The sequence below is a fragment of the Xiphophorus maculatus genome, chromosome 8 (assembly GCF_002775205.1).
Source record: "Xiphophorus maculatus strain JP 163 A chromosome 8, X_maculatus-5.0-male, whole genome shotgun sequence".
Classification (NCBI taxonomy): Eukaryota; Metazoa; Chordata; class Actinopteri; order Cyprinodontiformes; family Poeciliidae; genus Xiphophorus; species Xiphophorus maculatus.
The window spans coordinates 10,632,213-10,649,525 of record NC_036450.1 but is presented as its reverse complement, the minus strand read 5'-3'; the positions used below and the strand labels follow the sequence as shown (position 1 = coordinate 10,649,525).

Genomic DNA, 17,313 nt, shown 5'->3' with positions numbered 1-17,313 from the left:
CTGAGTGTGCGGAGTTCGGAGACACTGTGGGAATCAAGACATGTGTTATCCATTACAAAAAAAAACATTTCTCTTGAAGGTACACATAGTAACTAATGTGCTGACAAAGCCACAAGCTTAATAATTTACTCTCAGATTTTTGTCACAAGCAGGTTTCCTATTCCTTTAACTGGATTCCTGGTTTTAAGGAACTTATCAGCATTATTTAACACAAGGCTCCTACACATGCTACATCTAATTTTGAACACAACCTAGTGCAAAATATCTAGTTTATAAAATAAAGAAATTTAATTATTTATATGTTTGATAAATGAATCATCACAATGCTGAACTTAAACTCTGATTTTGTCGGCTGGTGAAAGTCATTTTACTTTTTACTCCTTGTATTCGTCATCTATACCAATTTAGATCACTGTAAATCATACTTACCAAAATTGTCACACATGTACTGAATTATCATACACTACACACAGATTGTTTAAATCATTGCTTATTACCTTTGTTGCCTTTGGTTCAGTTTGCAAAACTTCATATGATATCAGCTTTTCTGCTGTAAAAGTTTGAAAACCACAAACCCAGTGGAAGCCCTGATCAAAGATGGAACAGGGGCAAAAAAGGAAATCATTTATATTTTTAATAAGGGCAAATGTTTATACAGATTCTCACTTGGTAATTCCAGAAACAACAATAACATTAACTACTTTGTAAAATATATTTTTCCTCCTCTGATGGAGGAAAACCTTTTTTAACTTTCAAAAGGCCCGTCTGTCTGCATTTTAATTTGCGAGAGTAATTATTTGGTTGATATTGAAGTTTGTTGTTCATATAATAATAATGGAAGGCAGGTGATGTCATTGACCATATTTTTGCTGTTTTTATTATTGTAGATTTTTGTTACTAATAAGCAGACATAAGTTCTTATGTACAGACTTTTATCCACAGAGGACCATCCCGGTTTCCGGTGCTGCTGCTACACCTAGTGGCTAGACTAAAACGGGCTTTTTCTTTTATTCCCCAGCCTGTTCTCTCTACAATTTCCATAAACACACATTTTTAATGACAGTTAAAAAAAATAAAAAATAAAAACCTAAGATGAACAGCACTCAGGATGTCGTTAATTCAAGCTTGAGAAATAATTTCAACAACTCGTCCTGAATGTCTCCTTTCCGTCTGAACTGTCACTATATATCATAATCTTTGGGACTTTCAGTATCCAGTATTTTTCATTCTTTACCTTGTTCTGTTCATTCCGTTTCTGTGCTATACGTGTATTTATTGTCTTTTGTGAGTCACAGTGTTTAGATATGGTTATAGATCTTAGTTCTTGTTTTACTTTGGAAGTTTTTCAGAAACTTTGTGTATTCTCTCCAGCCACTCCGGCCTTCTGCCACAGTCCAAAAACTGTGGACTATAAGCTTGAATATAATTGTGCAAACTGGAATTACAAAAAAACTTAGCTTAATGGAAACACGCCAATTTCGAAAAAACTCACGACAAAAGGTGTATCAGAATCTCAAAACTGCAATGGAAAAAGTTTCTGCGTCACACGAGTCACGTGATCAACAACGGGACGTTAATACAGGCGGAAACGATAACAGGAAGTTGTAGGAAGATGATGGCATCGCATAAGTTTTTTAATGACTATTTGCATTAACAAACTCATTAACGTGTGATTTTAATTAAGTTTCAAAATTGTGCCCTTCGATATTTAGTAGAATGTCAACAAAGTGCGGAGCAAATTTTTAACGGAAACGCAGCTAAGGTCAGGATGTCACAGCTGACATCCATTCTGCTAATTAAGCTCTCCTGCCTTCACGCCAGTAATCACAGTCCCCAGTCTCTCATGTTCTGCTCTTCTCTACTGGTTCCTATGGTTGATCTTCCCCTGGCTTCTGTGACTCCCTCATGTTTTGTAAGTTTTCTATTCCCCCTGACTCCAATGGCAAACATGACACTATAGGTTCTGAGTCTAGTGATGGCCAAATGAAGCCTCATGAAGCAGTGAAGCTTCCCAGCCCATTGTTTCACCCAAAAGTTCATTACTGGGTGGTTCACTCATTTCTCACTAGTGACATCTGCTGTTGAAACTGTGGAAGCATTGTGACTCAGACTGATTTGACAGTAGACATTTGTTTTAGTGTATTCGGAGTGCAGTGATTGTTGGGGCAGACAGTATTCTTTGAGTTTTGATTTGCTTCCTGAAAAACTAAAATTCTTCAAAAATGTTGAAGAATTTTCAACATTTTGAAATGTTGAAAATTTCAACATTTTCAATGTTGAAATTGAAAATTGGTCAAGGTTCCTTTTATTTCGGCCACTGCTGAAAACAAATACTCCTCTGATGCGCGATCAAATACCACAACCCATGAAGCGGCACGGCTCATCACGCTTTCATTTTGAAAACCGACACGCAAAATGAAGCAGTCACGTGACCCATGCAATGCGAGGCATCGTTTGATGTCAGTCACGTGGTTTTCAGCAAGACGACACAAGCATCGAAGCGGGGCTTCATCTGACACGCCCCCTTTTTACTCGGTACACGCCACACATCTGGCTTCAGATGGCCATCACTACCTGAGTCAGTAATCTTGTTTGAACTACTTTTAAATATCAGTTTTTCTCTTCTTTTTTTTTTAGAGCAGAAGAGCAAATATATGGCTAAAAATGTCAATTGATTTGGGAAACTTATTCTGTTTTGATGTGATCACATGGCAGCCACTTCGCACATGCTTATTTCTCAGACAAAGTAAGACGACTCTTATTTTAAAGTTGTAGGTCAGCCTGACCTCTTATGTGTTGAATGAAATAAGAAACATTTTTCCCCTCTCAGTGGACCGATTTGTTAAAGAAAAGGCAGCTAGCCCTTGGTTCTCACCAAAATAGCAACACTACTGGTTTCCTTCGGTCCTTAAAAGGACAAACTATTGGCTTTATGTCTTGTATGGTTAAAAATATCTTTCTGTTGTTAGCACCACCTTAGAGTAAAACCAAAATACTGCATCGGCTCTGTGGGACTGTGAGACAAAGCCTTAGGATCAGATAAGACGCACTAAAGTGTGCAGGAGTGAAATGTTTTTAAAAGGGTAATGCATTCCTTCTTCTGATGTATGATTGCAAGAAGGCTCTATGGTATTTCCAATCAGGTAATCAGTTAAAAAATATTTTATTACTGCTGTTCTCTTCATTTTGAATTAAAATACATTTTTGAGAAACGCTTTGACGGTTCCTCTTTACAATCTCTATTCTCTTCAGTTCTCCTTGCTTTCTGAAGCAACATGACATGACCAAGAAAAAAAGGTTGTTACTGAGTGTAGTGAGTCATTTGTCTTGAGTTGACCACAATTATCCTGCTGAAAGACCTAAGAGCAATCTATTTTCAGTTTTCTGGCAGAAGTCACTGGATTTTTATTTAAAACCATTCCAAAATGTCCAGACACTATACACTCTAATATGCCACCTTTGGAAACAGAACCTCCACTACACCTAACAGGTAGCATTCCCACAAATTACTCCTTTTTCTTAGAGAGTCCCTTTGAGTGTTTGCTAGGAAAAAATAAATCTCAATCTTCGTATCATTTGACCACACCACACAGTTCCAGTTAAAGTTCCGGCAGCGTTTGCTATGTGATTATAGGAGCTAAGGCTTTTCCTGCCTTGTAGATGGAGTCCAATGGTCGTTATGGATACATAGTGATAGGTGTGTCACTCCTTGCTGCAGTTGCACAACGATGGGCAATCGAGCATTTTTCCCTCTTTTAGTTTACCCCCCATTCTCCTCACTCTGTGTGCTAGAGATATAACCTAGAACTTCACTCGCCTTTGTTGGTCACACCTTGTTTGAAACTTTTGAAGTCTTACTCTGATTGTGAAAAAGATATTTCCATGTAGCCATTTGTACTTTCTACTAATTTTACAGAGAGAGCAAAAAAAAATGGGTATCTGTGTCAATTATATCTATGGTAAGTAGGAGGTCTTAGATTACAGCTCCAAGACACGGATGAAAATAAATTAAACTATAAGTTGTAATTTGACCTTAGTTACTTAATTGAAATTGCAAGAAATTTCAAGAATTTTGTAAAATATATATATCATGTTTATATTTAATAAACATGATCAATGAGATTTGCATCAGATCATAATGCTTCATAAGATTTAAACAAGCTCCCTTTTGCTGAAGCATGAACCAAAATTATTTTTATTTTGATTCATGAAATTTAAAGCCTAAACTCATGAGTGATGGGGGAAAAAAAGAGAGAGTTGAACAATAAAGAAAAAACGGACATGAATCAATGGATGGCTTTTTATCCACCTTAAAATTCATAATTTGGGAGACGTTTTCTGGGCTGGAGACAGTCAGCGTTCAACCAGACATCAAAAACCAAATGGAGGTAAACCCTTGTTATTGTTAAGATACATTCATTTATCAGCTTTTCATTGTCAATTATTAATTGAAATATCATATTCTGCCTTCCCATTTGGCAAGAAGGACATCAATGGTTGCTTTACTGCCATCTAGTGCTCAAAAATCACATTGAGTTTGTACATTTCAAAATATAAAATAAAAGCGTAACATCAGATCTCCATTTCAACCTCAATATGCTTTATGCTTACCTCAAAAACGCACTTATATTGTACTTTTTTTTAAATTAAACATTAGATTTTAAGAGTAGCAGCAGTTGTCTTGTATGTCACATTCTGTAAGCAGAGTTCATCTTCACTGAGCTATTACATTGCTGTTATGAAACAGCCAAGGATCATGAGGGAACTGCATCACTATGGAAAGTCAGCTAGCATTAAAGCACACTGTTTAAGATCACAGATGCCAAGACATTGGCGTTAAATGTCCCCTAAATCTGATGAGCAGTTCACAGTTCTGTTCGCGTAAAGTTATCCTCACAGGGGCCCAAGAGAGTCCTGAGACTCTTGTTCGATGGCAAGGATTGTCTGGCCATTATCGCTGTAGCTTCTGTTTGGCAGGAAGGACAATCTGAAAGAGACAAAAACTTTGTTAGTCCACATTAACCAAGTCTTAATGCAAGAAAGTGGGCTTCAAGTTATAAACATCTTTAAAAAAAACTCTTCCAGTTATTGTAGAGCTCTGAAAATTTTTAATGCTGTAAACTACTGCCATAGAGATCTTGGTAGGAGTTGCTGGGAACAGTAATGGGGAGAAGTCAAGGGAAGTCGAATCAAACTCACTGGGAATTACTGACACATTTAGCAGAACCACCTTAGCAGATTTAGCTTGAGTTTTCCATTTTCTGCATGTCTTTATTATTCTCAGCTATCGTTTCCACAGGATTGCTTTATTGGTTGAATGATTCAGTTTGTACAAAGCTTCAACAGAGATGGTCTCACACTTGACCCCACAACTCTTTGGATTTCTCCAAACATGCCTCCCTATAATTGGCTAAACATCTCCAATATGGTCTCACTTGTTGTTAAAGGACATTCTTCCAGAGGTCTTGTGATTAAATAGGATGCAACATGACACTCTGGAGTCATGAACCCATGTTTGTCTTAGAGAGAAGAGGCTTTCTCCTGACACTACTTCCAACTGATACATTCTTCTCCAGGCCTTCTCTAATGGTCCAGTCATGGAAATGTAGTATTTCACTGGCCAGCCTGAGGCACGTTGGGTCTGAGAGGAAACTCTTGGATGGTTTCTAATTTTTCTGTAGTTTGCACAGTCTGAGTTTGGGTTCATATTTTGGACTAGTCCCAGGAAAACTGAAAAATTCCTTAAAAATTTCCCAATTGCGAATAATTTTTCTAACTGTTCTTTAACTGAGTTGAGAAAGTTTGAAATGTACCTTTATTTTTTCTTCCCAGAAAGAAACTAACAACAAACAACCATTTCTCTTCTCTAGACCTTGTTTTTTGCTGTCTTTAGAATAGAAATGGCATCCACTGTCGATCAGTAAGGAAATTTCCATCTCGGCATTGTGGTAACATCTTTCTACTCCAGATCAACAAACTGAAAACTGAGCTCAAATCTACTACCTTCCACAAGAGATGCAAAGAACATGATCATCCAGCCATCTGTTAGTTACTAAAAAAACCTAACATTAATATTTTTTTCAAACAGTTACATGAACACTTTCTTGGGATTACATTTGATCCTAGTCATAGTGCCAAAACATCCTCCTCATTAGTCAGAAGCCCATTTTATGTTTGACCTCCTGGATGCTTTTAAGGCTATGATTCAGTCTTTTATTCTTACAGGAGTAAAAATAGAAAACTTCATAGATTTTAAGACAGGTCTTGAGGATAAAATGTGAAAAACCTGTTAGGATCTGAAAACTAACACATAAACCACACATGCTCATGACCTGCTTTCTCAGAAAGAAAGCTATATAAGTTATTTATTAACTAGAATGTTTAAAAGAGACAGTCCACATAAATAACCCTAATGCCAAATAGACCAAAGGTAAACAGCAAAGGTAAACAGGTAAACAGTGTGTTTGAGTCACACTCTAAAATATGTGCATCATTAATAGGGTTATTAATGTAGAAAATAACTCAATGAAGTTATAATAGTTGAGCTGTTACACAGAAATGTCTAATGTGGCTTTAAGGGTAAAAAAAAAAAAAGTTATTAAAACTTAATGGGCAAAATAGATTCATGTCAAAGTTCCACTTGGAGAAAATAGACAAAACTTTTCTCACACACAGTAGCAAAGAATATGATACAAACAAAACGTTTATCTCGACTCAAATCTGTCAAGTTGATCATGTTTAGTTTCAATTGGGATTCTCCTTCTTGGTTTCTGTCTCTCTTTTGCTGAGTCAGCACTCTTGCAGGGATACGATGTCACAAGTGTCCAATCAGTAAAACAAAAGCAGACTCTGGTAAGAGTGGTCATGTTGCTTCACACAGCCAAGACAAATGTAATTTCTTAATTTTTTTAACCACATTCTTAAAGAGAAAGGAACGTAAATAACAGTTGCAGCTGCTTGTGTACTCAAAATGTCCAAACATATAATCATTCTATTAAAAGAATGAAAAAACAGACTTGCATTTCACAGTCACAACACAAGAATCATGATGTTTATTTCAAAAGCTTTGTTTGAATTTCTATATCGGAAGTATAAAAACAAAATGATTCAGACAAAACTCTTTTTGAGCCGGATGCCAAGATAGGTCATCAAGCTAATCTGCAAGGTCAAGCAATGACATTTTCAGATGTTAAAACAGACATTTACTAAAGCTAATCTACTTTTTCTCACTGCTTGACATTAAATCTGATTAAACATAAATTTTTTTTTTCTTTTCCTAAAAAAACAAATAAAATCGCATCTCAGCAGAAATTCCATTTATTAATGGTTGTACTATCGTTATATAAGATGTAAGTCCTACTGACACATGGGTTAAAATATGGGTATTTCCTCAGACGGTAGAAGGCAGTATGAAGTCAATACTGAGCTTTATTTGTGACCCAAAAGTATCTGTCATCCCCATCAAAAGAGAACATTTCAATAATAAAAAAAAAGAATAGGAAACAGGGATTTGCCAAATCAAATTTGTCAGCATCAGTTTATGAAAAATGCATAGCTGACTATATCCTGGGAGAGTTTGCTGAACAAGGCGGTAACTTGTCTTGCAGCACGTTTTTGTAATTTTAAATCACTTCATGTTGTTTAGGATGTGCCAGCTGTCACTTGTTATACAAATTCAGATTTATGCAGAACAGCTGAGGCTTCTTTGTACGCTCTCTTACTGGCAGCGAGAAACGGGAGAATGTCGGCCCTTATGGTATTTCACTAATTTGTCTCATGGGAACAAAAGGGCTTTTAAAATTCTAGTTGTAATATAGCAAATGTCCTCTTTGAACCTTTTTAGAAAGCCTAACATTCCAAATGTGGAGAATTCTTTCATCCTACTGAGTTTACATTTTAAAAGGCATCATAAATTGTAATATTTGTGCAATCTGTTGGTTTAAAAAAAGAGAGAGAAAAACATTTTCTTTGCAGTAAAAGCCAAATGTTGTTGTGGTCCAGCTACTTGAACTGAAATAATTGTTCATCTCCTTACACTGAAAACATCAACATTTCTGTCGTTTGTGAACAAAACATCAACTGATCTGTTATGTGACCTTTAAAGGAGATCAAGACGAGATAGAGGGGAGCTTTGTGTTCCTTTAATTTTGTCCCACTATGGTTTGGGAACATTAAATAATCAAATTGTGTCTCATCATCTTTTTATTATGAGGCAATGAGACGGGATAGACGCAGCTGTGGGTTAATGGGAAATAAAAGGAGACAAGTTGTGTTTTCCCACAAGAACAGAGAAGCAGTTTAGCAGAATAAAAGCAGGTCCAAGCATGATGAGCTGGTGTGACCAGCAAGTGGCCTTTTTAACAAATGCATGTCCTTTAAAAAGTCGCTTTATATCACTTATGTTTGGGAAATACCTTTTTCACTAAACTAGTTTATGTAAAAGCACAAAGCTAATATTTTTACATACTGAAATGACAGTAATATAACAATGTTTTGTAACTTTTTTCCCCCTAAACTTGCCTCAACCACACAAAAAGCAGAGATTGGAAGATGGCTACTGGGACAACAACCTGTAGTCAGGATGTTTTTAATTTTTTTCTCTGGTCTTAGCAACAAGAACAGAAAATAACCACTCTTCCTTCAAAAAGGCATTTTCATTGGTATCTGCCCAAGTAGATGCTAATGAAGTATCCCAAATAGATACTAGTATCGTAAGGGTGAGCCCAAGACTGATTTTGCGTGAAAGTCAGTGGATCTTTGTATTCCTGTTTACTGTTGAACTAAAAAGATAGCAAAAATGCAGGTAACAAAATATTATTCTTAGGAATCATACTTTAAAGTTTCCTTTTAAACTTTGTTGCCAACTCTAAACAGTAAACATATTCATATATGGATTTCAAATAACCTCTCCTTTTTCCTGGAGTGGGGTTCTTGTATGCAAGGTTTATATATTGTCTTGTACCAAATAATCCAAAGTACGTTTAAGAAGAGAGAGTAAGAAAGTTAATAAGCTGCAGCTCAATCACCTTGCAACAACACATGTATGAATGTCATATTTACTACGCATGCCAAAATAAAATGGAGGAACATGATAGATTGGCAGTAGTTTGTAGCTTCTCCACTAGATGTCACTAAATCCTTCATACTGCTCCTTTAAATAAGAAAGCATACAAGTCTGCCTTAACATAACTTATATTATGGCAAGAAAAATAATCAACTCTCACTTCAGAAATTCAGACAGAAGTCTATTATTTTAGATTTTAGTTGCATTTCCCTCAGCTGCAATACGTAATCCAATGCACTCTCATTGTTTAAATGTAAAATTTGCAGGAAGTCATTTGGTATCACATGGATAGCTATAAAAAGTTATTGCTCACCACTGTGGGCAGCTAATGCTGTCTTTTGGTGTGAAAGATTTTGAAGTTTCTTTATAAACATCACAAAAAACAAATCTAAATACGGTTAGGTTATAAGAGCTAAGGGTAAGTCATCAAAATATGTTGTGGAAGTTAACTTGCCCATTAACTTGGGAATGAGAGGAAAACATATCCACACATACTTTTGATTCTCTTTAATATTTTTAATAAGTGTTTTATAGATAGACTGCAGAAGAATCTAAACCAGACCACTTGGATAGAATTATTTATGTGTCACAACAAACACTGGCACAATTTTTGCAGCTAAACAAATCAAAAATGCTTTTTGCACATGTAGCACTAGCCTAACTGGGACTGCTCTCAGAAGGAAAATTAAGTCTGGAAGAGATTGTAGCTCAGATTCTTCATGGAAAGGAAACTTCAACAATGACCAACAAAACTATAAACAGAATAAATTATCATCAGTCCGCACTGGTTTCTGGGTTTCTGGGGCAGAAAAGTCTCTGGACAGATCAGAAAGCGTCTTTCTAGCGTCCATATCAGCTTTATTATTGTTGTTTGGTTCCAATTACTTTAAAAGAATTCAGCTAAACTTGCTAGTAAATCAGCATAATCTAAATAAAAGCTTAAAATGATTGCATACTAGCATGTCATTAGAAAAATCCTTTGGCATTTGTTTGTTTTCTATTATTCCATCATACCTGTTTTTGTCATTGTAAAAATTAATGTACGGAAATGTAGATATTTTTTTTAATTATTAATTTAAAATTTCTACAGTTTAAAGTTACTTTTATCCACATCACTGTGCTCTACTGTGTCTCCTGTCAGAGATCAAAAGAAAAGCCGCTCCTTTCTCCAAACAGGCCTGGTGTTCTCAGATAAGGCCAAAAAACGATTTTATCTGCCAGGATTTTCTTCTTGATCCTCTCCCATTCCACTGAAGTAAAACCAACTCACTTCCTGCTTATAGATGTACAACTCGATAACAAGCAAAAGCCTTTAGAGATCTTTTTTGTGGCATTTTGATGTACAAACCAGATTCTACATAAGGGCATTGAACTGATGGTTGATCTTATTTGCATTCGTTCAATCATTCTCAATTTTCTCCTCATTTGGGCTTAAATTTTACCTAGTTTAACTTCACTCTCACTGCACATTACAGGAAAAACCACTCATGGTCTGTTGTAGTACTTTGATCTCAGTCATTGGACAGCTGTCATTTACCCCTGCAAGTATTGTGTACAATGGGGGGGGACATCATTAAAACAACTGACAGGTAATCATTTAACAAAGTGCTTTGGAGTTTTGTATGTTTAAGCTTGATGTTGCAGTTTAAGAAGCTAAGCCAATGCTAAATATTAGTAAGCTATATGCTTATGCACCAGTCAGCCTTTCTAACCAACGTGTGAAAAACCGGCCCGTCCTGATACCATCTCTTGGAAAAAGCTGAAACTTATTAGAAGCTGTCTGCACTTTATACCAGTCTCAGAAAAACGTGCAGAAAAGCAAAATCAAGGCTGGATCGAGCCGGTCTGTCAGCTCAAAGGTGTCCATCGTTCACCCATTGGAAGATTTTTTTCAAGATAAGATGTCTGGGGCCAATTTGTGTTGATCCAAACTTCATCTGTTTTTGTTAGACCAGAACATTGTTGGCCATAATTCTGCTTCTTAAATATCAATTTGTTTTCACGTGTGGATTTATATTGGAATGTGGTGTGGTGATTATCCTGACATCTGAAAGGTCTTTGAGTATCTACGCAATTATCTGAAATAAGCTATATATTTTTCATACAATACCAGCTGCTCTGTGAGCATGTGTTACAGCAAGAACGACACAGGATTTTTAAATGTGTGAAACTATACGCCTAAAAACCTACAGCTGATTTTCATGGGTCTCAGTAGAACCAAATAGGTAGACTTTGCATTTGAACTCCTGCCTGAAAACACTCACAGCTTACTTCAGATTGCCAAACAAACAGCACAGTGTAGCTGGACACAATTTGGAGGCGTGTGCGCATCTTCACCAAGTGGAGTACCTTTTTAGCCCTACTTTTTTTTATGTCTATAGATTGCTTTTGATATGGGTAGTTGACCACAGTGGTGGATATGTCAGATAATAAAATATGACTTGCTAGTTCGTTGTACCCTAAACAAGTTTTCAATGGATTTTGTGAATGAAATAGAGATCTGACATGTCTGTGGTGTCAGATCTCCCCCAAAGAGACTATAATGTATTATAATCTGCTTAATGAGGACGATCAGGAGACTAGGTAACAAATGCTTTCTTAAAGGTTGAGCTTCAGTTTGGGCCACCAGAATCTCAGGTACATTCTTGTATTTTAATTGGTTGAGGGGCAACAGTAGGACAGGGTTAAGCACCATTCATGCAAGAACCACCACTGAAACTCTGAGCTATGGTATATTTTGGAGTGGACTGTTTTCTGTACCAGCAACGTGGCTAAAGCCATTCATTCATCTGAAGCTACAGCTTTGGCAGCATGTGATACACACAAGAGCTGTGGTGGCTGGAGTGCTACAATAACTCACTCAGAGTGCTGCCAGCACAATGCCCCAAAATTAAATTCATATTTGCTTTGGCATGCAGGTAGACTTTACTGAACTGCGAGCACAATGATCCATTTCCTCAAAAACAATTTACTTGCATTGAACAGAACTGAAATGAACTACTCTGTATTTTATCTGCTTCTGAGGGGAACGTTTCTGCTGCAGAAGATTTAAATAAAAACACATGATCAGAGAGACGAAATATGAAATAAACTAAATAAATCTTAAGAATGTCTGACATTTAAACTGAAATTAAATTGCAGCTGCACCGAGTGCACAGGCTCAGTGTCTGTATTTTTGTCAGATTTAAACTGAGCCCTTCACTCGTCAGCTTCAGATACCCACTGTTGCAGACTTTTTTGTGCAGACTGAGAAATGTAAAGTATGTACTTCACCTGAAGCTAAAATAGGCTGAATGGTTAAAGATTCACTAGTGACCCCTGTGTGCACCACTGAAATACAGATGTGATTGTTTGGAGTTCAACAAACTGGGAGGAATGAAAAAAGGTGGAAGCTCTTTAGTGTTTCCTGTTTGCATTGATTCATCATACAAATGGAATCTAGTCTATTTAAAGTTACCAAATGTGCAGTATCCAGTAAGAATCAATAGGCTGATATTACAGGACACTTTAATTTCCAGTTCAGTTTTGGGATTATTAATAAGAGATCTATGAAAATGTTTACAGAAAGTCCTGAGAGGTTAGGGAACTTGTATGATCTATAGATTGTGTGCAGTGATGATGGCCAGCTTACATCAATAGTTCTAATGGTTATCATTTGTGTAATACTATTTGAACTCTAGACGGCACGTTTTAAGAACTTAAGCGTCTACTGGTGCTTTTCTTGAAAATGTCCTGCTCAATTAAGGATATAGTACCAGCCCTGTCAGTACAATTGATTTAAGCCAAAAAGCCGGAAAGCAGCCAACTGATTCCCACTGCAGTTACAGATCAAGTATCGTAGTGACCTGAACTCTCAAATTAAAATTAAGCAAACGTGTGTTATTACCAGCTGTTATTGCAGTAGTTTGGTGTGGAGTGCTCTTTATATTGCAGCTTAATCAGTACACTTTCTGTTATGACACATAATGAAACACATGGATCCGTGCATGCCTTCTTTTAAGTGACAGTGGTATAACTTACGTAAAGTAGGTTTTCTGCATGAACCTACGAATGTCTGTGCCTTGACAGTTCAATACATTTACCTTAACCCCTCATTAGTGTTTGCGCTTCATACTCCAAATTTTCAAGAGCGACTTCTCTCTCAAACTTGAGCCATATTCACATTCAGCACAAAATTTTTGTATCCCTTTGTGTTCAAATTCTCTTTTCCTTGGAAACATGGAGGGATAAGTGCAAAGAGATCTGAAATTACATAAATATAACCAATGCAATAAGTTCTGCAAGCTTTTTATTTTACAATTGAATAGTAAATGTTAAAATAAATATTTAATGCCTCTATTTTTTTGAGGGCTATCCAATAAAGAATCATTCCATCTAGATTCCTGAGTATAGATTTTGCCTGTTTCTGAACAGCTCTTAAATTTCTTTGCAGCATGAAGCTCAGCTTCACCGGCTCTTAATAATTATGGAACATTAAAATTTTGGAAAGAGAATAATTCCTACAAAGAGAGTTTAAGAATTTGGAGTTTATTTAGTTTCCAAGTTACATGGCTTCTGTATTTTGGTATCTTCTGTTCAAAAACTATAGAAAAGTTAGTAAAACTTTGTTTATTTTTAGAACAGTTGTTTGAGTCAGAGCTGAAGGGGAACTCGCAGAGAATCACAAAGATCCTGTTACTGGAACAATTTGACAGTCTTGATTTGATGCTTGATATTTTTCTCGCTCATCTAACACTCAGAGAGACAAATTGTCATGTCTGTTTCTCTTCCTCTAATGTCCAAACTTCAAGAATTATACACTTTCTCTCGTGCAAACAAATTGAAAAACTGGTTAGGGTTTTTAATGTATAGCATGATTTATTTTCACATTGTTTTAATTTATGGTGACTGGATGCATTATGTTTAAAGTGCTAAATTTAGCTTCTCTGAAGGAGATAAAGACGTGAAGGTTGAGTGAACAGAAGCCCTTTGAGAGAAATCGAGGATAACCTCTTATGCATTAATCTATGAGGGGGGAACAGGAAAATTGAAACACAAAGCAGATTATGAAGTCGCAAAAAATTCATAGAATTACTTGTTACTGAAACACAGAGAAAAAATGTAGGCCACCTTTGATATTTAATACTCAAATTAACCTTTTAGTAATTCTACCTTAACTCCCAACTCAAAATGTACTCAGAGCTGTTCAAACGCCTGATGTAAAATTATGGGACTCTAATGAATGAAGCACAAACTTTTATACTCTTTATTATGACATGTACAGTGTAGAGTATAGATAAGAGATTAATCCTTGGGGAGCTGTTAAAAAAACAAAACAAAACAAAAAAAAAACTACAAACCTTGAACATTGTTGCATATGTGTTCACACCCTTAAACTAAAGGTTTGTTGGAGCCATAATTTTAGCTCTTTGTTTGACTGACATGCTGACTTAGCAATATTTGCCCACACTCCCTGACAAAAGGTTTCCCAATCTGTTTGATTGAGAGGACATATTGTGTTTAGGTGATCTAAGACATTTTCTGTAAGATGCAGTTCTGGGCTCTGGATAAGTTGCTGCTGTTGATAATTTGGACGTAAGCTTGGATTCACTGTAATGTTGACCAATGAATTGAAAATGTCAGCTTTAGCATTTTAAGGTTTGAGTCAAAACTGACTGGTAACAGAAACTGCTCTATTTCACTGTAAGCGTAGTACTCATGTTTAACCATAACTTTTGAAAGTTTCCAATTTGGTTTAATCAGAGCATAGTGCATTCTTTCTCTCTGGATGTTTCAGCCAGCCCTCAAGCTCTGACAGCCAATGTATACTTTCCAATAACAGAAACTGTAAACTTCATGCTGTATATGAACACACAAAAAGTTGTACCAAGCTTTGGGAGGTTTCAAAGTCTCCTTTTTCTGTCAGGAGGTAGGAAAATAGATTACATCAGCAGCAGAGTTCGGATGCACCCTGGACAGGTCGCCAGTCCATCACAGGGCTAACAAGTGTGCACACACACATGTGCTGGAATTTATGAGGACAGTGCATAAAAACACGTAATAAGAGCCTGCACTGTGATCATCCCTTTCTTTGACGTTTCCTTCCATATTTCCATGTTCCTGGTCTTTCTCTCTCTGTTCCATCCTCATCTGCCTTCCTTACAGTCATTTCTTTCAGCTCTCTGCCTTCTCTCACGTCCTTACTGCTCTCTCTTTTCCTTTTCTGTTTATGTTTTCCACTCTTTACTTCCCCTTTTTGTTCAGTCTTTTGCATTCAAACATTTTATCAAGTTCATTAGCAATGCCAACAAGTCAAACTATCTTACAAAATATGTTTTAACTTTAAGATTTGTTGTGATTTCACTTGTAGAAAACAGGAAGACAGTCTATATTCCAGGGGAAAGAAGTGTCCAACTTTGTTTTGATACCAAACACAAATCAAGTGTGTATTCAGGTCCCTTGAGCTTTTTCCCATTTTAACACATTAGAACCACAAACTTCAAAGTACTGCATTGGGTTGTTGTATATATAACATCTAATTGTAATTTAAACAGAAAATTAGACATGATTTGTTTTGGGTTTTTTTTACAATGGAAATCCTAAAATAGTCTGTATTTTTATTCACCTTTCTGAACCCCAATACCTCTAATAAATAGTGCAACTATTTACCTTCAAACGTTCCATATTTGGTGAATATAACTTGACAAGAAGTCAACTTTCTGTTTATGTTTTATTTTCATGTTGGCATTCTCATAAAATTACTATTTTTCTCCTAGTACTACAACTTTATTCTGGTAATATTAATGCCTTATTCTCCCATGATTTTGACTTCCTTGACCTAACAACTATTTTTCTTGTAGTATTTTTAACTCTATTTGTGGAATTTAATAGACTGCCCTTTGTAGAGCTGACCTCAAAATCAAAGTCTCTAAAACAGACAATCCCCAGAGACATGTGGTGGTGGCAGCCTCATGCTGTGGGAAAGCTCTTCTTTAAAAGAGACAGAGAAGTTGATGGGAAGGTGCATGGTGCTAAATACAGACCAGACCAGGAAGAAAATGGACTTGAAGGCTCAAAAACTCAACAGTGTGGCAGAATTTCACATTCCAGCAGGACACTTACCCTAAACAGACAGCCACACATACAATGGAGGGATTTGGATCAAAGTCATGATTCTGGGTCATCCTAACATATGACTATGTGTTAGACTGGCTGAGTCAAATTCCACACTTAAATCTAATTAACTATTCGTGGCAAAGCTTGAAAATGTTGCTCGGAGATGCTCTCCATTCAGTCTGACTAAGTTTGAGCTACTTGGCAAATTTCTGTCTGTAAATGATCAAAACTGATAGAAACACACCCTTAAACTAGCAGCTACAGTTTCAGGGAAATGTTTCTACAAAGTATTGAACCTGGATACAAGATACAGTTTTCATCTTTTTATTTCCCAAAATATGTGGAAACTGTGAATCTTTTTTTTTTTGTATTTTAATGTAATGGTCCATCACAAGAAATCCCCCAAAACAATAAAGTTTAGGGTTGTAAGTGACAAAATGTGGGAAGATTCAAAAAGTATGAATACCTTTTACAATGCACACTGTATGTCAGAGTACACAACCAAATGTCTGACTCTGTATGAACCACAAACAAAAAAAATAGTGTTATCAGGACAAGTAAACTTAACTATTTGTGTATTGTAGTGACATCAGCACAAGCATATCAACATTTCAAATTTGCCTATAGGCTAAATGGTAATGAAAACACTTCTGTTTCTTTGTAGTGGCAAGAAATACATGGAAAAACACCAAGCTGACTCAACAGACCCTCAGCACTCCAAACCTGCCTTAGAGATCTAAAGCTCCGTGATAAAACACAACAGGATTCCTCCTGTAATTTGACTTTCCAGTGTCATGTCGGCAGTAATCTGATTGAGTCTGTTTTCCGTCATGGACGGATTTTAAGAGACGACATCAGACTGGAGTTAAGGCTGATTTGTCTTTACTGTTTCCTACACACAGATGAAGAGCCCAAAGAAATGTGTGCAGAGATGGTAGAGAAACATGAGCCCACACAAAATAGGTATTCCAGGCAAAAGTTCTAAGACTAGAGCAGAGATATCGGCTCAGCCACTGTGTATATATACACTCACAATGACAGCTGAAGGAAAAACACGAGAGGGAATTATTTCTTTCTTTAACTAAAAATGTAAAGTGTCAGAATGATACTTCAAGATCATCTTTTGGCTGTGGGATGCCTCAGGAGTCTGTAAT

The 17,313-nt window shown here is 36.4% G+C and overlaps 1 protein-coding gene and 1 long non-coding RNA gene across 2 annotated transcripts in view; one reads left to right on the top strand and one right to left on the bottom strand.

Annotated features, from left to right (window-relative positions):
• The window catches only part of LOC111609530, a 29,722-nt gene that overhangs the window by 7,094 nt on the left and 5,315 nt on the right, over window positions 1–17,313 (top strand). The gene's annotated exons all lie outside the window — the stretch shown is intronic.
• Window positions 4,287–17,313, bottom strand: part of LOC102224837 (5-hydroxytryptamine receptor 4-like) — a 39,292-nt gene continuing 26,265 nt past the window's right edge. Inside the window, exon 8 of the mRNA XM_014470586.2 lies at window positions 4,287–4,987. Within this exon, the coding sequence (XP_014326072.2) occupies window positions 4,894–4,987 (94 nt within the window). The 3' untranslated portion in view covers window positions 4,287–4,893. The remainder of the gene's footprint in view (window positions 4,988–17,313) is intronic.